The 22911-nt window shown below is 37.3% G+C and overlaps 2 protein-coding genes across 6 annotated transcripts in view; one reads left to right on the top strand and one right to left on the bottom strand.

Annotated features, from left to right (window-relative positions):
• Positions 1-20267, bottom strand: part of LOC102415205 (coiled-coil domain-containing protein 170) — a 38478-nt gene extending 18211 nt beyond the window's left edge. For 2 of the 4 annotated variants that reach the window (XM_045162046.1, XM_044924856.2), the window contains exons 1-4: positions 18384-20267; positions 12397-12728; positions 6336-6356; positions 5436-5564 (exon numbers count right to left, since the gene is read on the bottom strand). In XM_045162046.1, the coding sequence (XP_045017981.1) occupies positions 5436-5564; positions 6336-6356; positions 12397-12534 (288 nt within the window). In that variant the 5' untranslated portion in view covers positions 12535-12728; positions 18384-20267. The remainder of the gene's footprint in view (positions 1-5435; positions 5565-6335; positions 6357-12396; positions 12729-18383) is intronic. The other 2 variants (XM_044924857.2, XM_044924858.2) reach the window with 2 other exon arrangements.
• Positions 20268-20464: 197 nt separating this feature from the next.
• The window catches only part of MTHFD1 (methylenetetrahydrofolate dehydrogenase, cyclohydrolase and formyltetrahydrofolate synthetase 1), a 60602-nt gene continuing 58155 nt past the window's right edge, over positions 20465-22911 (top strand). For both annotated transcript variants that reach the window (XM_025295369.3, XM_025295370.3), the window contains exon 1: positions 20465-20649. In XM_025295369.3, coding sequence (XP_025151154.1) covers positions 20609-20649 — 41 coding nt within the window. In that variant the 5' untranslated portion in view covers positions 20465-20608. The remainder of the gene's footprint in view (positions 20650-22911) is intronic.

The following is a 22911-nucleotide window of genomic DNA, read 5'->3' as shown; positions in this document are numbered from 1 at the left end:
CTTGCTGCTTCACCTTGTATCTTTACGTAATGGAAACAGCTTTTTCCTTAAACCTATGAACCAACCTCTGCTAGCTTTCAACTTTTCTTCTGCAGCTTCCTTACTTCTCTCAGCCTTCCTAGAACTGAAGAGAGTTGGGGCCTTGCTCTGGATTAGGTTCTGGCATAAGGGAATGCTGGGGCTGATTTGATCTCTCTGCAGATCACAAGGACTTTATCCATATCAGCAATAAAGCTGTTTCACTTTCTTATCGTTTGTGTGTTCACTGTAAGAGCACTTTTAATTTCTTTCAAGAACTTTTCCTTTGCATTCAATATTCAACAACTAAGCTGACAGTTTGGGGCAAGAGGCCTAGCTTTCAACCTATCTCAGGTTTTGACTTGCTTTCCTCACTGAGCTTAATCATTTCTAGCTTTTGATTTAAAGTGAGAGATCTACAACTCTTTCTTCCACTTTAACACTTACATGTGATTGTAAGGTTATAAATTGGCCTAATTTTAATATTGTTGTGTCTCAGAGAATAGGGAAGCCAGAGAAGAGGAAGAGAGATGGGGAACGGCAGGTAGATGGAGCAGTCAAAACTCCCAATATTTACCAACTAAGCTAACTATCTTATATGGGTACAGTTCATGGTGCCCCAAAACAATTACAATAGTAACATCAAAAATCACTGATCACAGATCAACACAACAAATAAAACAATGAAAGAGTCTGAAATATTGCAAGAGTTACCAAAATGTGACACAGAGGCACAAAGTGAGCAGTTGCTGGTGGAAAAAGAGCCCTGACAGAGCTGCTCAATGCAAGGCTGCCAGAGACCTTTGATTTATAAAAAAAACACAGAATCTGTGAGGTGAAATAAAGTGGAACACAATAAAAGAGGTATGCCTGTTATTGTTTATGTTAAAGAATCCAATTTTTTTATAAGTTTGATGTTGGATTTGGACATAATGAAACCTGAAATATATTTAGAACTTAACGAAATTTAGGTACCCCAAAACTCAGATAGAGCTTGTTGATAAAAACTGTCAACAAAGGATTTATATCTAAAATATATTAATATAAAGAACTCTAAATTCTCAGAAAACAATCTGATCTTAAAAAATGGGCAAAAGACTTGAACAGAAATTTTACCAGAAAGGATATATGGATGGCAAACAAGCACATAAAAATAGATTCAACATCACCAGCCATTAAGGATATGCAAATAAAAGCCACAGTGCAATAACACTCCCCATGTATTAATATTAAAATATATAAAATACAAAACAGGGACAACGCCAGATCTGGTGAGGATGCAAAGAAACTGGATCACTTATATGTTGCTGGTAGGAAGAAAGAATGGTCCAGATACTCTGGAAAATTGTTTGGCAGTTGCTTATAAAACTAAATATGCAAATACCACACGACCCAGCTATTGTATTTTGGGGCCCTTATCCCAGAGAAATGAAAAATTATGTTCACACAAAAATCTGTACATGAATGTTCATAGCAACTTTACTTTTGATAGCTAAAAAACCGGAAGTTATCCAGGTATTTGTCAACAAGTGAATGGTTAAACAAACTGTGGTATATACATACCATAATCTCAGCAATAAAAAGGACCAAACTATTGATACAACAGCCTAAACAAATCTCCAGGAAATTATGCCGAGTGAAACAAGCCAATCTAAAAAGGTTGTATATGCATGATTCTATTTGCAAAACATTTAAAAAACAGCTTTATTGGTGTATAATTCATAGATTTATCCATTTAAAGTACACAGCTGAATGGTTTTCGGTACATTTATAGAGTTGTGTAGCCATATTGAACTTTTTTTTACTTTTTAAATTGAGATATAATCCACACACTGTAAAATTCACCCTTTATAGTTAGTATACAATTCAGTTTTTAGTATATTCACAGTTGTGCAACCATCACCATGATCTAATTCCAGAACATTTTCATTATCCCTTAAAGAAATCCCATACCCAATAGTAGTTACCTCCAACCCAGCCCTTGGCAACCACTAATCTGTTCTCTGTTTCTATGGATTTGCCTATCCTGGACATTTTATATAAAGGGAATCACATAATATGCTGTCTCTTGTGACTGGCTTTTTTTTTCACTTAGCATAGTGTTTTCAAGGTTCATCTATGTTGGAGCATCAGTTAGTACTTCATTCCTTTTCATGGCTAAATAATATTCTACTATATGGATATACCATATTTTGCATATTTACTCATCAATGGATATTTGTGTTGTGTCTACTTTTTGGTTTTACAGAAAATGCTATAATGAACATTCATTTACAAGTTTTTATGTGAATATATTTCTAATTCTCTTGTGTTTCTACCTAGGAGTGTAACTGTTGAGTCACATGGTAATATGTTTAGCTTTTCAGTATATAACTTTTTTTTTCCGGTATATAACATTTTTGAAATGACAGCATTTTAGAAATGGTGAAGAGATTAGTGGTTGCCAGGAGTTTGGATGGTAAGGAAGTGGATGTGCATATCAAATGGCAATCTTTGTGCTGTTAAAACTAATTGTTCAGTATTTTGACTGACTGTTTAGAACATAATACCCACAAACAAGTACAAGTAAAAGTGGGGAAACCTGAATAATACTGGTGGATTGTATTGCATCAATGTCAATATATAGGCTGTTACATTTACAGTTTTTCAAAATTTGGGAGAAACTGTGAAAAGTTTACAAAGAATATCTTTGTATTATTTCTTAAAACTGCAAATGAATCTATAATTATCTAAATAAAAAGTTCAACTAAAATTAATAATAACCGGTTCTCATGATTTTTTCTTTAGCTGCAAAATTCATATTGCCTCCATTCACCCCCTCCAGAACTGGTGCATTTACCAGGTTTATATTATTTGCCTTGTTACTACACTAAGGGAAGAAAAATATCTGCAAAAAGCAGTCATATTGCCCTCACAAATAGAAGTTTCCTTGAAAATCAAATTAAAAATACTGGCAAAACACATTAATTTTATCTTAAATTTAAGACAGTAGGCCTTATTATACATATTATCAGTAATTTTTTTTTTAAACAAATTGTTAGACTTTTTTTTTTCCTTGGATGAGCCTCACTGCTCTTGGGATCTTAGTTCTGAGACCAGGGATCTAACCCAGGCCTCCTGCAATGGAAGTGCCAAGTCCTAACCACTGGATCACCAGGGAATTCCTGTTTAACTTTTATTACTACAGCAGCCTACTTAGCACTATGCAAGAGTTTTAGCTCAATATTGTATTCCCTAAACTAGACAATCCAATTACCAACTGAATTCTTTAATATTTATCCCTTCTGTATCTGCCTTTTTCTAAATATAGCTTTTTGCACCTGTTTCTCCATTATTGGACAGAAACACATGGTAATTATTTCTGTATGTCCCACAAAGAGATAATTATAACAGAAAGACTTAAATGTATGCATGAATAGAAAAATTGTCTCATCAAGACAACTGTGTTACTATAAAATTAAATAATAGGTTATTGGGAAAGGGAAAGATGACTCAAGCTGAAGGTATTCTATTGTAATCAATATACTTTTTTAAATTTTGTTTTTTATTTTATTTATTTTATTTTTTGAAGTTTTTTTTCTTTTCTTTTTCTTTTGGCTGTACAGCTTGTAATACTTTAGTTCCCTGACCAGGGACTGAACTCAGACCCTTGGCAGGAGAGTATGGAGTACTAACCACTGGACCACCAGGGAATTGTTGTTTGTTTTTTTTTTTTTTAAAAAAAGCTTGGAGTTAAATTGTCACTGATTTTTATTAAATTTAGAAAATGCCAATATGAGCTATGAAATACTTTTTCATGTATACAGTATCTAAAATCAATTCACAATGAGGCCTTGTAGAACCTTTAGAACCTTTGTAGACCTTGTAGAACCTTTGACAAACAAAAACTATGTATAGGTACCAAATGCTTTGTGTACATGTAAAAAATTGTTTTTAAGAAGTACTTGGAAATTCTATATGAATAGCTTACATATTTTCTTTAAATCTGTTTAAAGGTTCTTTATGAATTAGACATACACATGAACCCCTGGACACAGTGACCAAGTTAGGACACAGAAAACAGATGACCATCTACAAGTCCAGGAGAGAGGCCTCAGAAGAAACTAACCATCTTACCATGAAAAAAAAAAAAAGTAATTATGTGAGGTGATGGATGTTATTAACCAACCTTATTGGGGTAATCATTTCACAACACATATGTATGTCAAATCACCATACTGCACATCTTAAATTTACACAATGTTATGTCAGTTACATGGCAATAAAGCTGGGGGAAACATTAAAAAGAAGAAGAAACTAGCCCTGTTGACATCTTATATTGGACTTCTCGCCTCCAGAATTATGAAAAAGTAAATTTCTGTTAACTAAGCCAGCCAGGCCATGGCACTTTATTACGGCAGCCCAAGCAAACCAATATAGAAACGACAGATAGCTACTTATTCAAAAGGCATTATTCAATGTCCCACAATATCAGCACTCAGAACATTTTACTTAAAGGTAACCAAAGAGGCAATATGGACTCGCAGCCACATTATGTTACCTTTAACAATGACAACAGCCTTGGGATTCCAATCTTGATTACCAATCTCTTGCAACAAATATTTTAGGGTACTGCTGCTGCTGCTGCTAAGTCACTTCAGTCATGTCCAACTCTGTGTGACCCCATAGACGGCAGCCCACCAGGCTCCCCGGTCCCTGGGATTCTCCAGGCAAGAACACTGGAGTACTAGAGTTCAGCTAAAAAATTCCTACAAGTATCCTTTAGTTCATTGCAGGGTATCAAATGTATCCAAGTCAAGGTACTTCTTACAAATGTGGTTTCTTTTTCATCTGTTGATACTACTCAGATGTTTCATCAAGTATTTAATAAGATTAGTAGATATTTGCCATTTGGCACTTTACTGAAAGTGAGAACTCATCCTTACCTATTATCTTCCCAGGTGGCACAGTGGTAAAGAATCTGCCTGCCAGTTCAGGAGACATAAGAGACACAGGTTCAATCCCTGAGTTGGGAGGATACCCTGGAGTAGAAAATGGCACCCCACTCCAGTATTCTTGTCTGGGAAATTCCATGGACAGAGAAGCCTAGTGGTCTACAGCCCCTGGGGTCACAATGAGTCGGACACAACTGAGCATGCATACGCAGATTATTATTATGTACATTTTGAGCATGGCAGTTCCTACGTCATTCAGTAGTCACTCAAAAGCAGCAATATGTAACATCTCCAAAGGGATTTCTCTGGTAAAAGATAGATTTGGATCTACATTAGTGCCCCTCAGTGATAAAAGGGTTCGGTACTGAGGGAAAAAAAGCAAAACTGAGTTTAGATAATACTTAGAGACTTTTATCAGAATGTTTCGCTCCCTACAGAGGATATAACTTCCCATGGTGTTTTATTTTCAAGTAATCCATATACCTCAGCTAAAAGATTCTTGTTTTTCACCAACAAACCAGCAAGGTCAGGATGGACTGAATCAGCTGCCCTTTTGTTGCACTTGACTGGGTTCCTGGTGGGAACCACTTCAAGAGGTGGATTAAGACAAGCCTACAAAAAGAAATGTCAAATTAATCAGCTAAACATGCACCCTATAATAAAAACTGCACTGTTTTAGCTCACAAACTCAAATAAATAACTCTAAAATACAACTTTAAAATATTCATTTTGAGGTGGTATCCTAACAAATGAAATAGGTCTCAAAAAGTAGGAAGTAACATGTTAACTTAAAAATCTACTTTACAAAAAAAAAAAGTCTACTTTACATTTCTCTAAAAATTCTTACCTAACAACTTATAATACCTGCCATGAGTAAATGCAGCACATCTAATAAACATAATTTCTGAGAGTATAGGAAAGAAAACATACACAAAATGTCAGAAAATTTTAATTCACACTTAATAAAGCCTTTACAGAGCCTTAAACTGTTATAAGGTCACTGGTGAAAGATTTACCAGTATTTGTTTTATTTTTATTATAAGTAAATTCCTATGCTTATATCTTATACAAATTTTTTTTAATCTGATTTCAGTAAATCAACATCAATTTTGTGTTTCTTTCACTCTTTACTGAGAGTAAAAATTAGGGAGATTTATCTGTATTACAATATCTCCTCCTCTTACCAAAAGAGTATATATAATATTCTAAATTTAATTAGCATAACTGGTTAAGAACAAAGTTTATATGATTCAAATGAAACCAAGTAAAATATATTAATCTAAATCCCTAAAAAGTATATAAATGTATTACATGGTACTTATTGTATTAAAGGAACAAAATGCATTTTTCTAAAGTTATCAGTTTTTAAAATTTTATTCTTACCAAGATACTAGGAATGCAGATCTGAAAAAGAGAATACAAAATGACTATATTTAAATGTTTTTAAAAAATAAAGAGAACTTTTGAAAATATGACTAAGTCACAAGATACCACAAAGAATTAACATTGGAAAACATTTTGGAAAAACAACTTTTTGAAATAAAAAGAATAACTTTAATTTGAAAACTAAACGAACACATTGAAAAGCAAATCAGACACAGCTGAGGAACAAGTGAACTCAAATATGAAGGAAATTTTTGAGCATACAGGAACAAATAAATGGAGAAAGAGAGTTTAAGGCAGAGAGATTAAAATGAAAAGGTCTATCATATGTCTGTTTGGCGTCCAAGAAGGCTATATTCTATAGAATGATGAAGAGGCAATATTTGAAGAAATAATGCTTTGATCATTTTACAGAATTGTTGAAAGATACTAATCTAAGTGGTCCAGCAAGTGCCAAGAAAAGTAAATCAAAAAAATTTCTTTACCAACACACTCATAATGAAACTACAGAATATCAAAGGGATCTAAAAAACAGATAATAGAAAGGACATAATTACAAAGAAATAGCAATTAGACAGGTGAGCAACTTCTCAATAGCAACAGAAGTTGAGAAACAGCAAAATGACATCTGTAATATACTAATAAAAAATACATCATCCTTCACTGAGTATAAAAGGCACAGATTTTCACATCTCTGCAACTGGGCTGCATCTTAAACTTTCCACTAATTCCTATATGGCTTGGTTAGCCAAAAGCACACTTTCAAATTTCAAAATAGTGGCTAAGACAGGACTACTTGTTCAAATCAAAGATATAAGGTAAGTGCCAACCAGAATTTCTACTTAAATTATGTTCCAAGATTAAGAGTAAAATAAACACATTTTAGACAAAAATTGAATTTACCACCAACAGGCCCTTACTTAAGAGAATTTTAAAGAAAGAAAATGAACTCACAAAGTCTGAGATACAAGAAAGAAAAGTGAATAAAAAATAACAGTAAATATTATGTGAGCATAATTACACAAACATTAATTTTAAAACTGTGATTTATGGGGTTGAAAATAAAGAATAGAACCAGTGCAGGACAAAATAAAAGCATATAGACTGAGAGGATAAAAATAGTTTAAAGCATTATAATAAAATATTCAGATTTCTCAAGAGTAACCATAAAAACTGTTAACTTTGCTGATTATATATTTTAAAATCACTAATATACTATTAAAACAATAGTCATACAGCATATAACTCTTAAACTTGTAGAAAAAATAATAATGAGAAAAAAAGAAATAAATGCAATACAACAAAACAAAACAATCAGTTTTGTGTATGATAGGAGAGAAAAGGAAACAAGATAATAGGACAAGTAGATTATACATACGCTGATAGAAAGACATCCAAATAATCAATAATATCAATAAATGTAAACAGACTAAACTTTCCAGTTAAAAGCAAAGATTATCAATGTTACTTGAAAGAGCAAAAACTGAAAACAACCCACATTTCAAGAAAGATTTAATGGGTAATTTATGGTGTATTCATACAATAGAATCATTACTGAATGCACACAAAGTGACACAAATCTCATGAAGTGAAAGAAGTAACAAAAAGACAGAAATAGTATAATTACATTAAGTAAACTTTTAAACATAAAATTAATATTTATTAGGGATTCTTATATAAGTGCTAAAACTTGGAAGAAAAGCAAGAGAATGATTGACACAAAACTCATAATAGCCACTATTTTTAAGTGTAGGTAGGAATAAAGGGATTCAGTTAGTAAGGGGCAAAGAGGACACTTCGAAGGTATTGGAGTGTTTTAAGATATTGGGTGGTGGGTTTATAGGTATTTGTTTTATTACCTAACCTGTGCATATACATTTTATAGTTCTTTCCTATGTATATTTTTAAAAAATCCATTCACAAAACAAAACTACATATTTTTAAAAGATGCCTCTATATCCAAAGACATACAGCAAATGTATTAGATGAGACAGAAATGGAGATGGAGAAAAAGTAAAGCAAGAGGAGCCCTGTACAGAAAGATGATATTGTACCATGAACTAAGCATGATTAACTTGACAATGTACCTGAGATATAAAACAAAAGAGCAAATTGATTAAAATGTGCTAAGTTCTTAACATATCACAATATTGCTAAGATTTCAAACACCAATAAAAAAAAGAAAAAACAGTAACCATTATGTTTCATTAGGCTTTTAATTTATAAAAATAAGAAATATTCAACCTGCAATTAAGTTTTATAGACAAGTTCTTTCAAATTCTTTTCTTATTTCATAGTTTAGAAGAAATGAACAAGGAGGGATGCTGTATATGAAGCTCGCCGAAGCTTGCTTATGTAATAAAAAATTAAAATGTATAAAAATTGATATATTAATATAATTTGTATTGGAATTCTATGCAGGAATTATCATGCACAGACTAAATTCATATGAATAAAAAAAACTTCTCTCAAAAACATAAATCTATTTTCAGGGCAGGAATAGAGACACAGACATAGAAAACAGATGCATGGACACTGGCAGGGCAGGGGATGAATTGAGAGATTGGGATTGACATGTGTCCACAGCCATGTATAAAGTAGATAGCTAGCGGGAACCTGCTGTATAGCAGTGAGCTAAGCTTGGGAGCTCTGTGTGGTGACTTAGATGAATGGGATGGCAGGAGCAGAAGGTGCAAGGAAGGTCCAAGACAGAGGGGATATACGAATATGTATAGCTGATTCACTTCATTATACAAAGAAACTAACACAGCATCATAAAGCAGCTATACTCCAATTTTTTTTAAAAGTCCATTAAACAAAAAAAAAGAAAGACTACCAAAAAACAAACAGAAAACACCCATATAAGGCTGAGCGCCAAAGAATTGATGCTATTGAACTGTGGTGTTGCAGAAGACTCTTGAGAGTCCCTTGGACTATCAACCCTGAATATTCATTGGGAGGACTGATGCAAGCTGAAGCTCCAATACTTTAGTCACCTGATGCAAAGAGCTGACTCACTGGAAAAGACCCTAATGCTGGGAAAGATTGAAGGCAGGAGGACAAAAAGACATCAAAGGACGGCAGATGATGAGATGGTTGGATGGCATCACTAACTCAATGGACATGAGTTTGAGCAAGCTCTGGGAGATAGTGAAGGACAGGGAAGCCTAGCGTGCTACAGTCCATGGGATTGCAAAGAGTTGGACACAACTGAACAACTGAATAACAAAAAGACTGAGTGCAAATAGCAAGGTAGAAAGTTAGGTTTAGTAGAATATCATTAATGTAATTTTTTAAATGGCCAAAACAATATAAGAAGCATTCACATATATCTAAACATTAAAAACATGGACACAAAGGCTATACACTTACTTCAGAAATTATCTCTGAAAAGAAGAAGAAAAAAAAAAAAAAGGTCCAGGATGGTCCAGCAGTACTTTCACCTAGACTTGTAATGGTAGCTACCCTAACACCCTCATCTCTCACCACCCCAGACCCTGGATCCACTCACTTCCCTTCACCAAGATGACTAATGCTCAGCAGCAGAGGCCCCAGGACCTGCCCTAGAGCTAAGAGTGGCAAAGATTCTTACTGGCTGATGTCTGATTCTACTGTTAAATTTATTTATATTACCCACCCCAAGAGGGGCTTTCCAGGTGGCGCTAGTGTAGAACGCACTTGCCAATGCACAAGACATAAGAGATGCAGGTTCGATCCCTGAGTTGGGAAAATCCCTTGGAGAAGGGCATGGCAACCCACTCCAGTATTCTTGCCTGGAGAATCCCATGGATAGAGGAGCCTGGCATGCTACAGTCCATAGGGTGGCAAAGAGTTGGACACAACTGAAGTGACTCAGCATGCACGCATGCATGCAACCCAAGACTGGAGAAGGATGAGAGGTTACAAAATGGTCTTCAATTTTATGAGTGACGTTTTATTTTCTTAAAAGAACAACTAAAGCAAATTTGGAGGGAAATGTGTTAGTCTCTATACTTTTCCGTAGGGCTTCCCAGGTGGCACTGGTTTCCCACACAGCTCAGCTGGTAAAGAACCTGCCTGCAATGCGGGAGATCTTGGTTCGATCCCTGGGTTCGATCCCTGGGTTGGGAAGATCCCCTGGAGAAGGAAAAGGCTACGCACTCCAGTATTCTGGCCTGGAGAACTCCATGGACTGTATAGTCCCTGGGGTCTCAAACAGTCGGAGACGACTGAGCGACTTTGACTTCACTTCACTTCACTCCCAGGTGGCGCTAGTGATAAAGAATCTGCCTCCACCTGTCAATGAAGGAGCTGTAAGAAATGGGTTTGATCCTTGGGTTGGGAAGATCCCCTTGGAGTAGGATATGGCATGCTACTCCAGTATCCTTGCTGAGAGAATCCCATGGACAGAAGAGCGTGGTGGGCTACAGTCCATGGGATTGCAAAGAGTCATACACAACTGAGCAAACACACACACACAGTCCCAAAGAAAGCATACTATTTTTTTTTTTTTGAAAACATGCTATTTTTGAACTTACTTGTTGCAAACTCATTTTGTTTTATAATTGATTTAAAATAAAGTTCATAGTTAAATGAGGACATGCTGATAATAAGACAATTTTATTATTATAAACTTCATAATGTACCAATATTTAAATATATATTTTATGTTGTTAAAATTTGTAGAAAATGATAAAACAATTTTTTATATTCCCAGAGGTATTTATGAGCATTTATGCACTTGAAAGGAGTTAGAGATTGTAGAATAATGTCCTTCTTCATTGTATCAGTTACTTCTTTTCCCCATCTTCCTAGAGGTATAGTTGAAAATTAAAATTATATATAAAGTATGTGACAATGTTTTGATATTTGTATACATTGTGAAATAATCTTTACAGCAAGCTAATTAACATATCCATCACCTCACACAGTTACCATTTTCTTTTGTGATGAGAACATTTAAAATCTAAACTGTTGGCAGTTTCAAGTATACAATACAGTATTATTAATTATATATATATATAGTCACATCGCTGAACATTAGATCTCCAGAACTTATTTATCTTGCAAAAATAATGTCCCCTTTAACCAACATCTCCTCATTTCCTTTCCACCACCTCAGTAAATCACCATTCCACTCTCTGTTTCTGTAAGTTTGTTTTAGATTTTACGTATAAGTGAGATCATGTAGTATTAGTCTTTGTTCGGCTTATTTCACTAAGTAAGAATGTCTTGCAGGTTCATCTATGTTGTTGAAGATGGCAGGATTTCCTTTTTTTTAAAGGCTGAAGAATATTCTTCTAAAGAATACATGTATCACATTTTCTTTATTCATTCATCTGTTGACTTATTTACTTTTAATGTAATACATTTCCTTTCCTAGGGAAGAAACTAGGTTAATTATTCTCATTTAAAGACAATAGGGGATGGAAATAAACCAGTCCCCTAAGCCCCCATCCTTACCCCACAGCTCAGACTTCATCTCCTAGGAGTTACAAGCTAAAGAATAGATGGATCTGTCTAATGGTCTTAAAAATATCATCTGACCCAAGAGGGTATTTAATTTCCAGAAACAGTCTCATCAGGGTCCAGTCCTAATAAAACAAGGCTGTATATCAAGGGGGTAATATGGGACAACAAAAAGGTGATGAGAGTCAGACTACTCAGTTCTGCCCTTAAATCTCTGTGGCCTCTTTCCAGTGTTCAGTTTGCTAATCTGCAAAATGATAGGGTTGGATCAAATTAACTCAGAGGCCCTTTATAGTCTATTTTTATATTGTTTTGGGACTGTGGGCCTTGGTGAAATATCAGAATCACCAAAAAGGCAAAAATAAGTAAAATTCACTTTGAGGTTCCTTTAGATTCAGAAATTTCATTGCTCCTTGTTCTAGAGTTAAGTCAGGAACTGGAAGTGAGATCTTTGACTCATGTCTTGAGTCATGCATTGGAAGGGTGCTCCACAGGCAAGGGGGCAAACAGAACTGAATTTTCCTTTCTGCTAGCTCTTGCTTGTGCAAGAGGCTGTTTTACCTCTTCCTCCTGAGAACAGAAAAAATTAAATAAATGCCAGAGTACAACTCACCCCTGAGCTATTTTTCCGAGATGTGTAAGCTGATACATGTTTGACTTCCAACGGCTTAGCCTTGAGGGGTCCTTTGCTTTGGGCAGTAGCCAGCTTCCCTGGATTTGAGTGGTTTAAAAACTGGACAGGGCTTGACATGCTGGAGATAAAAGGAGCATGAACAAGATCTACTAATGGTGAACCAAGGTGCTTCCAAGAAGAGTTTTCATAGAGTGGTCAGGAAAAGATGCTGAGGTCTGGCCAGCATCCACAACAATGTCTCTGCTAAGGTTCCACGTCAGATCCTTGTAGTTTAGCCAGACCTCAGAAGAAGCTGCCCGCTGAACCTGTAGCTTGGAGATAAGACAAATCTAGTTTCTAAAGGCAGTATCAAAACAGTGCTTAAATTACAACTGGTTGAAAATAGCCTGCTGATATACACAAATGCACTTATATCATACTTAAATGCTACTTGTGAATCGTATCTTTAGATACCTGACTTGCAAATTTCCTTCATTTTCAATTTCTGAGTCTATAGGAAATATAACTATATCCCTCAAGATTCAGTCAAAAGCTAGTGTCTAAAATGAGTTAATGTAACATGTGATAGCTCATAGTGCTCTTTCTGTCCCAGAGAAACATAGAATGTAACCTCACATTATGAATTTTATAAATTCAATTTCCTAAGAACTCAATACTGCCTTAAATCCATTTTCCCTACCCAGTTCAATTCATGTATTATCTTTCTTTCCAACAAGAGAAATAGAAGAAAGACACCTTCCAAATTATTATCCATATATTTTATTAAGCAATAAGATGGAGATTTCTTTTTTAAGATCAGAGAATGAACTCTAGTGGGGGGAATGTGGCATTTAGAAACTGTGCACCGAGAAGGCTGCATGCAAATAGGATATGAGTTTCCTTTGCTGGTGGTATCTCCCAGAAAATGGAACAGTTCCAGAACAAAAAATATCAGGAGGGTGTGAGCTGAAGAATATTGAGCTGAAAGTATGAAACCCTGGTTTTCTTTACTAACCCTGGAAATCTATTTTTAAATTCCTCTATTACTTATTCCACATTTATTAATACTGAAGACAATTATTAAAGAACAAATATCTCTAATGAAACTTTAGTCTCTTCCTCATTTTAATTATTCGATACTTAAAATCATTACTATATCAATTCCTTTTCTAAGAACCAAAGAATAGACTTAAAGAACGCCTTCCTCAGTGATCAGTGCAAAGAAATAGAGGCAAACAATAGAATTAGAAAGTCTAGATATTTCTTCAAGGAAATTAGAGATACCAAGGGAACATTTCACACAAAGATGGGCACAATAAAGGACAGAAATGGTATGGACCTAACAGAAACAGAAGATATTAAGAAGAGATGGAAAGAATACACAGAACTATACAAAAAAAGACCTTCAAGACCCAGATAATTGTGATGGTGTGATCATCAACCTAGAGCCAGACATCCTGGAATGCGAAGTCAAGTGGCCCTTAGGAAGCATCACTACGAACAAAGCTAATGGAAGTGATGGAATTCCAGTTGAACTATTTTAAATCCTAAAAGATGATGCTGTGCAAGTGCTGCACTCAATATGCCAGCAAATTTGGAAAACTCAGCAGGGGCCACAGGACTGGAAAAGGTCAGTTTTCATTCCAATCCCAAAGAAAGGCAATGCCAAAGAATGCTCAAACTATCACACAATTGCACTCATCTCACAAGCTAGCAAAGTAATGCTCAAAATTCTCCAAGCCAGGCTTCAACAGTATGTGAACCATGAACTTCCAGATGTTCAAGATGGATTTAGAAAAGGCAGGGGAACCAGAGATCAAATTGCCAACATCCGTTGGATCATCGAAAAAGCAAGAGAGTTCCAGAAAAACATTTACTTCTGCTTTATTGACTATGTAAAAGCCTTTGACTGTGTGGACCACAACAAACTCTGGAAAATTCTTCTATGGGAATACCAGACCACCTGACCTGCCTCTTGAGAAATCTGTAGGCAGGTCAGGAAGCAACAGTTTGAATTGGACATGGAACAACAGACTGGTTCCAAATAGGGAAAGGAGTATGTCAAGGCTATATATTGTCACGCTGCTTATTTAACTTATATGCAGAGTACATCATTAGAAACGCTGGGCTGGAAGAAGCACAAGCTGGAACTGTGGTGTTGGAGAAGACTCTTGAGAGTCCCTTGGACTGCAAGGAGATCCAAGCAGTCCATCCTGAATATTCACTGGAAGGACTGATGTTGAAGCTGAAACTCCAATACTTTAGCCACCTGATGGAAAGAACTGATTCATTGGAAAAGACCCTGATGCTGGGAAAGATTGAAGGCAGGAGGAGAAGGGGACGACAGAGGATGAGATGGCTGGATGGCATCAGCGACTCAATGGACGTGAGTTTGAGTAAACTCTGGGAGTTGGCGATGGACAGGGAGGCCTGGCTTGTTGCAGTCCATGGTGTCGCAAAGAGTTGGACACGTCTGAGCAACTGAACTGAACTCACTTGAGTTTTGGTGAACTGAAAAGGAGGAATAAGGAATAAACTGCTCCTCAGTCCTGGAACAAGGATCATACTGGAGACAAAGGTTTTCTTAAGAATCCTATCCTCTGCTTTTTTTTTAAATTTCTTTACCATTTTATGAATCTTACGCTCTATTAAAAACAACTTACGAGTTTCATTTATATTGCTTCTAAGAAACAAGGTACTATGTGGGCCAAAATATATTCCCAGAAGCATGAACTGATCTTACAGTATCTCAAGTACCATCTCCTTCCTTGATTCATGCAAGGTGAGAATAATCTCTCTCTCTTCCTAATTCTTAAGAGTATATGATCTATGCATTTCCTTTGATTGTTATGTCATTCAATATTGTATGAGGTAAAAATCTGATCTCTCCTACTATATTAAAGCTACATTAAGAGCAGAATTTATTTCTGGTTTATCTTTATCATTCCATACTCAGTTCAGTTCAGCTCAGTCGCGTCCGACTTTTTGCAACCCCGTGAATCACAGCACACCAGGCCTCCTTGTCCATCACCAACTCCTGGAGTTCACCCAAACTCACATCCATCGAGTCGGTGATGCCATCCAGCCATCTCATCCTCTGTCGTCCCCTTCTCCTCCTGCCCCCAGTCCCTCCCAGCATCAGAGTCTTTTCCAATGAGTCAACTCTTCGCATGAGGTGGCCCAAGTATTGGAGTTTCAGCTTCAGCATCAGTCCTTCCAATGAACACCCAGGACTGATCTCCTTTAGAATGGACTGGTTGGATCTCCTTGCAGTCCAAGGGACTCTCAAGAGTCTTCTGCAACACCACAGTTCAAAAGCATCAATTCTTCAGCACTCAACTTTCTTCACAGTCCAACTCTCACATCCATACATGACCACTGGAAAAACCATAGCCTTGGAAAAACGTCTGTACCTTTGTTGGCAAAGTAATGTCTCTGCTTTTGAATATACTATCTAGGTTGGTCATAACTTTCCTTCCAAGGAGTAAGCGTCTTTTAATTTCATGGCTGCAATCACCATCTGCAGTGATTTTGGAGCCCCCCAAAATAAAGTCTGACACTGTTTCCACTGTTTCCCCATCTATTTCCCATGAAGTGATGGGACCAGATGCCATGATCTTCGTTTTCTGAATGTTGAGCTTTAAGCCAACTTTTTCACTCTCCTCTTTCACTTTCATCAAGAGGCTTTTGAGTTCCTCTTCACTTTCTGCCATAAGGGTGGTGTCATCTGCATATCTGAGGTTATTGATATTTCTCCCAGCAATCTTGATTCCAGCTTGTGCTTCTTCCAGTCCAGTGTTTCTCATGCTGTACTCTGCATATAAGTTAAATAAGCAGGCTGACAATATACAGCCTTGACGAACTCCTTTTCCTATTTGGAACCAGTCTGTTGTTCCATGTCCAGTTCTAACTGTTGCTTCCTGACCTGCATATAGATTTCTCAAGAGGCAGGTCCAGTGGTCTGATATTCCCATCTCTTTCAGAATTTTCCACAGTTTATTATGATCCACATAGTCAAAGGCTTTGGCATAGTCAATAAAGCAGAAATAGATGTTTTTCTGGAACTCTCTTGCTTTTTCCATAATCCAACAGATGTTGGCAATTTGATCTCTGGTTCCTCTGCCTTTTCTAAAACCAGCTTGAACATACTAGGCCCCCAAAATACAGTTTGAACAACTAAAAAACCCAACAGGAAAAAAAAAAACAACACAAAACACCACTCTTAAATACAAAGTTAACTCATATAAGTGATAATACTGTTCTTCCAAATTTACCTTACAAAAATATAATAAAAATATAATAGACGTTTCAAGTGAAAAATAAAATACAGCCATATGACACAATTATTCTATGATTTTAGGTCTGTACATAACTACTGAATTCTTTTACAACATTCATAAGATTTATCAATATTCACATTAGAAAAATACAGTATGCTATGCTTCATTTAGTAGAAAGTAAAAACCATAAATGTTTACCATATCAGGCACAAGAGAAAATTCCAATTCCAAGTTCGGTTCCCAGAAGAAATCTGAATTGTTCAATATGAGGGACTGCCCTGCACTATTTGCCAAAAGAATGTTTGTACATCAAAGGAGCTGTTGCTAGGTCAACGCATCACAGAGGTCAAGGGAATAGCAAAGGGACCTCCTAAAGTGATAAAGTAAGGCCTGTGAGTCTTTATTTTCCTAATTAATGAAGTGAAAAACATAAAGTGGCTTCATCAAGCATGAGAGAACTTAGCAAACTCTTAGGAAAGTAATCCCACCAAAAGTAAATATTCCAGCAAAGGTGAAATTCATATTTTGGGTTTTTCTTTTGTGAAATTCTTGGAATAGGTCAAACACCTACACCTAATAAACAAAGAAGTACTTTGAAAGGAGGAGAAAAATGATGACTCCATCTACTATGGAACACAGTAAAAGCAAAATATGCCTTGTTTGAAAAACTGGTATTCTAAGAAAGCATGTCCCTATTATGTATTCTTGATATTAGAATCACTACATTTATACTTCAAATATCATCTAATCTAGTGGTTCTCAGCCCTGTCCACCCATTAAAATCTCAAAGACAACTTCATAAAATACTGATACTCTGACACTACCCCAAGTTCTGACTTAATTGGTCTACTGTGGAGTCTAAGCATAAATATTTTAAAAAATCTACACAGGTAATCCTAGTGTGAATAAAAATGAGGTAGGGCTAAAATAAGTAGTATTAATAAGTATGAGAGTAAGAGTTAATAACTAAACCAGGAAAATTAGAAATATCCTTTTTTTCCTCTAAAACTAGATTTTAAAAATTACATCCCTAAGCATCAGAAACATAACCATGAAAAAGACAGGAAATTTCTAATAAAGCTAATTCTGGTGGAAAAAGAAAAGATAGCAAACAACTATATAAATAAATGAAATCATTTTAGATAGTGATAAATGCTGTGAATAAAATAGGCTATCGTGATAGTAACAAGTAGCTAAGTGAGGGGTCATTTTGATAACGTAATCGGAGACAGTCTGCTTTGAAAATATTAATAGAAATCATATTAAACATTTTACTGGATAACCTGCCTTGATGATTTAATAATTTGTGAAAGCTATCTTACACAGCATCTATAGATGTATATCCATTGCTTAACAACTTCATCCATCCTGATGGAGATTTGCTTTTTGCTATTGACATTGATGCTGTGAGGAACACTCTTATACATATATCTTTGTGTATACATGTACTTATTACCCTAGGGTAAATTTCTAGAAGTGGACTTACAAGATTAAAGAAAGCCCACATTAAAGTTTTGATAGATATTCTCAAATAACCCTCAGTATTTTTGTAAAAATGGTACTTCTGCAGAAAGGATATATTTTTTCAAGCAACTGCCATTAACAGCATTTTAATAAAAATATTTTATCTTTTTATTCTCTGTGAAATGATCCATTCTCAGCTTTATCTCATTTGACCAACCTGCAATATATTTGGAAGAATGTTACCTCTTTTCCTGTGAAACACTTTCTTGTCTTCTAAGGCTGCATGCTCTCAAAGTTTTTCTCATAACACGCTGGACTCTTTTCAGTATTCCTTCCTGGTTTCTCTTCATATCTCCTTGAATTCTAAACACTGAAGTGTCCTAGGTATCAGTCTTCAGTCATCTCTCTACCTACACTCATTCCTGTCTTGGGCACACTTCGAATTTCATGGATTCAAATATCGCAGATCTCATTTATATAAATATCAGACATTTAAGATGCATCTAAAACTTATTTCAGCTCAGTAATGGAACTTCACCTTTTCAGTTGATCAAACCAAATTCTTGGTTTTTTCTCTTATACCCTAACTTCCTCTCTTTATTCAGGTTTCCGCACCTCAGATTCCCCAGAGGGAATTTCCTCTTAACACATTTCTAAAACAGCACTCTCCTGCCTCCCACCACCACTCCGTATCCTTTTAGCTTGTCTATTGGTAAAACATGGTATTTCTTAATATGTAAAATTAGAGTACATATTTCTTTGACCATTGACTCCCAGAATATTAGCTGGGAAGTGGGGGTGGGGGATGGGGAATTAATTGGTTCACTGTGGTATCCCTAGCACCTAGAGCAGTGTCTCTCTGTTGTTGACACAGTAGCCACTCAATAACTATTTGCTCAGTGAATGAATTGTACAGGTCACACAGAGATATCATAGTTGAAAACCAGGCTGTTAAAGTGGCAAAGGCAACATATTTTAAACAATCAGGTTTGGTCCCTATTGAAAGTTATCCTTCAAATTCTATTTCTCAATCTGCAATTCGGGGTATATGTCATCTTTCTCAGCAAACCAGACAGTTGCAGTCAATATCTATTTTGCATTATAAACACAAAACTTTCACTACCCATAATTTACAGGGAACATATTTTTCTCTTAATCTGTTGTTCACATGGAACATAACGTAACAGTATGCCTTCAGGGGTCCTTACATTTTTTAGGTTATTATATAGTTGGCCCTCTAGTATCTTTGGGTTCCACCTGCTCAGTCAGCCAAGCCTGGTCAAAAATTTTAAAAGTTCCATTAAGTGCCCAAAGGCAAAATTTGAATTTGCAGCATACCAGCACCTATTTATATAGCATTTACACGGTATCAGTAATCTACAGATGATGTAATTTACACAGGAGTATGTGCTTCGGTAAACACTACGCTGTTTTTTTATAACGGACTTCAGCACTTGCGGACTTTAGTATCTGTGGGACGATTCTGGAACCAATCAGAAACTTGCAGGACTCGTCCTTATAAACATCCCAGTTGCTTTCCAAGAGTGTCCGCCCTTGAGGTCACAAGGCCATACAGTTCTGCAAGGTTCATGTCCTTTCTCCAACCCCAGATCTGTGTGGGGGCATCTGATAAAACCTAGACTTGCAAAGCTGACCACCCTCCCTGCAATGGTTGTCCTGGGGGTTACCCGGACCCTGAGGGAGCCAACACGGCGCTCCAGCTACGCGGGTCTGAAACAGCGGGCTGGGCTTCAACCTTGGCCAAGCATCAGATTCGCCTGAGAAGACTTGAAAAGCAGTCAGGGGCGCCACCCAGACTCTCCGATTCAGTATCAGGGTGGGGACCGCGACCCCAGTCTGACCACGCCGGGGTGGGGGTGGGGGGGAAAGGACGGGGGCGGGGGCGGTACGAGAACGCAGGACGCCGCCCCACATTCCGCAGGTCTACCCGCTGCAAGCCAGCCCGGCGCCTCCAAGCTCCCTACGCGGGAACCCTGTAAGAATCGTACAGCAGAGATTCCACGCCCTTAGCCGGCGCTGCCCTCCCGCGCCCGCCAAACTGGTCTCCCGCTAACCTGTGCCTCGACTCCGCCCCCTAAGGTCTGGATTCTAGGCAGATTCCCAGTTCAGCTGGATCCCCGCCCACACGATGGCGCATTCTGGGAAAAAAAAAATCCTTCCAGCAGCCAATCATGTCCTCCAGCCAGTCTACACAGAGGTCCCTCAAATTCCCGCTGCACTTCAAACCCTCTACTCCTCAGCTCTAAGCGGCCTAAGGGTCCTCCGTCCGTCTGGACTGCGCACGCGCATTCTCCTCCGTTGCGTGTGGAGGCGGGGACGCAGGCGCAGTAGAAGTGTAGGCCTGCGCGGTCGCTAGACACGTGTGTTGAGCTGTCCCGCGCAGCAGTGGAGAGAGTCGAACCTCGATTTTGTCGGTGTCCATTGTGAGCGGCGGACTTTTAAAGGTCATGGCGCCGGCGGAAATCCTGAACGGGAAGGTGGTCTCCGCGTAAGCACCTGTCCTTGTTGTTAGGGCGTGTTGGGTTTGCAGGCGAGGACTGTGAGCAGGGTGTGCAGGTTCCCAAGGACTTTTTTTTTTTTTGCGGGAGGGAGACGTATAGCGCAAGTCAGGCCAGCAGAGTGGGTAGCGAGGACTTTGTCTTGAACTCCTCACCCCTGAAGACTGGGTCTCTGAAACCAAAAAAATGCGCCCCGGACATGATCTGCGTTTGTAGATTGGGTACCTGGTGGCCGTGCCTGCTGGCTCCTCTGCTTCTGGGACAAGCTCTCTTCCTCAGCCCGACAACTATTCTCCCAGAAGTGCAGCTGCCAGAAGAGTAGTTTGGGTTGCCTGCAGCATCCCACTCAGAAATCCAGTTACTTCCCTTCCCCCGTAATTTGGAGGGGAGGAGACTGAGATTAATGAGGTAGCAAGACTTTACAAGTTTACCAGGCTGATTAGTGTCAGAGGGTCTCCATCCAAGATCATAGCTTTTTCCTACTACCCCAGAGTCATCATTTGCTAAGTGAAATCTAATAAACATTTCTTTCCCCCTCAATTTCATGCTCCTCTAACAGCTATCTCCTGTGTCCTGACCCTAGAGTTACTTTCTGGTTTGGCTCTTGAGTCCTGACAATATTTTACATTCCTTTTGACCTCTGCCATTTCTACTCTATGGGGAAATCTGGATGCTTAATTAGTGGATATGATTGCCAGCCTTAATTCCCTGGGAGTAACACCTGGCAGCTTTTTGTTTTGAGAGTTGACCGGAGTGGAGTGAGGGGAAGAGATGAAAGTAGAAGAGGGAAGGATATATTGTCTGTGATCCACCTGCAGGTTTTTCTTGGGACCTTGGACTTCACCTGTTATTTAGTAACAGCCGCAGCTGGCAACAATAATTGCCCCATGAAGCCCTAATTTTGTGTGTACAGGTTTTTGAGCGAATTATAGAGTCACTGGTGGTGAAACCCACCTTCGGCCATAATGATTGTTTCCTGGAAGGTAGAGGGGAACAAAGAAGGTGAGATGTAATTTAGATGATGGTGAATCTCTCACAGTGGTGAGGAGGAACCTGGAACTTCTAGATTAGAAATCACAATACTTAACATTTGAGCTCTTTTCTGCATGTGATTTCCTAAATTGCATTGCTTGTGCTTGATCTTTGTTGTTTGGTTGCGTATATTCAAACCCACTCCCTTAATCAGAGGCTTTTCTTGATAAAATCTTCATTTTAGAGAGGCTGAAGAGAATTTAGGTTTGCTTCTTGGCAGGCTACTGAGAATAGGTGCTCACTGGATATGTTTTGGTTTGAGTAGAGAGCAAATTAAATATGTTTGTAAGCTCCATAAGGGCAGATATGTGCATCACCTTATTTCTGTCTGTATCCAGAACACCTGAAAACCTTTCACTCCTTACTAGCTTTTTAGCATTAAGTGAGTTAGCTAACCTCTCTGTGCCAAAATTTTCTCAAATGTAAAATAAAGATAATATCTAGGCTGTTGAATTATTAAGAGAATTGAATGAGTTTCTAACTGAAGAGAATTTAGAACTGTTCCTGGTACAGAATAAGCGTTCAATACATGTTAGCTGTTAACAATTGGTAATTAGTTAATGTATATGGAAGTGATTGATTCATTATCTTTTTGACAGTGATAGTTGCCTTGAGACCTATTTTAGTGGTTCTCAACATAAACTGCACATTAAAATCACTTGGGGAGCTTTTTGTTTTTGTTAATTCTTTTTACTTACATATGAACACGTACAAAAAAGTGCACCTGTCATAGGTATATAGCTCAATGAGTTTTTCACTGCTAAACTTCAGTAGCACTCAGCGAGAAATAACATTGTTGGCTCTCCGGAAACTCCTCTCTCACTCCCATCCCATCACCACCCTCCAACAAAGGTAATCACTGTCTGACTTCTAACACTGCAGGTTAGTGTTGCTTGTTTTTGATCTTTATATAAATGACATCAAGTAGTATAAAGTCTTCTGTGTGTCTGGTTTCTTTCAATCAGTATTTCAATCTGTATTTCTGAAATTATTTCATGTTACGTGTAGCTGTAGTTCATTAACTCTCATCGCTGTTTTGTATTCTATGTGAATATGCCACTATTTACTTATTCACGTACATTTTGGTTTCTCATTTTGGTTGATTATGAATATTGAATAGTGCTATGAGCATTCTTTTACATGTCTTTTGGTGGAGCATATAATATATTCATTTCTGTTGGTTAGATCCCGAAGAGTAGAATTGTGGAGTAATAGGACAC

This window comes from Bubalus bubalis, chromosome 11, assembly GCF_019923935.1.
Source record: "Bubalus bubalis isolate 160015118507 breed Murrah chromosome 11, NDDB_SH_1, whole genome shotgun sequence".
NCBI classification, from domain to species: domain Eukaryota; kingdom Metazoa; phylum Chordata; class Mammalia; order Artiodactyla; family Bovidae; genus Bubalus; species Bubalus bubalis.
Note: the sequence above shows the minus strand (reverse complement) of the source record. Positions and strands in the feature narration are given on the sequence as shown.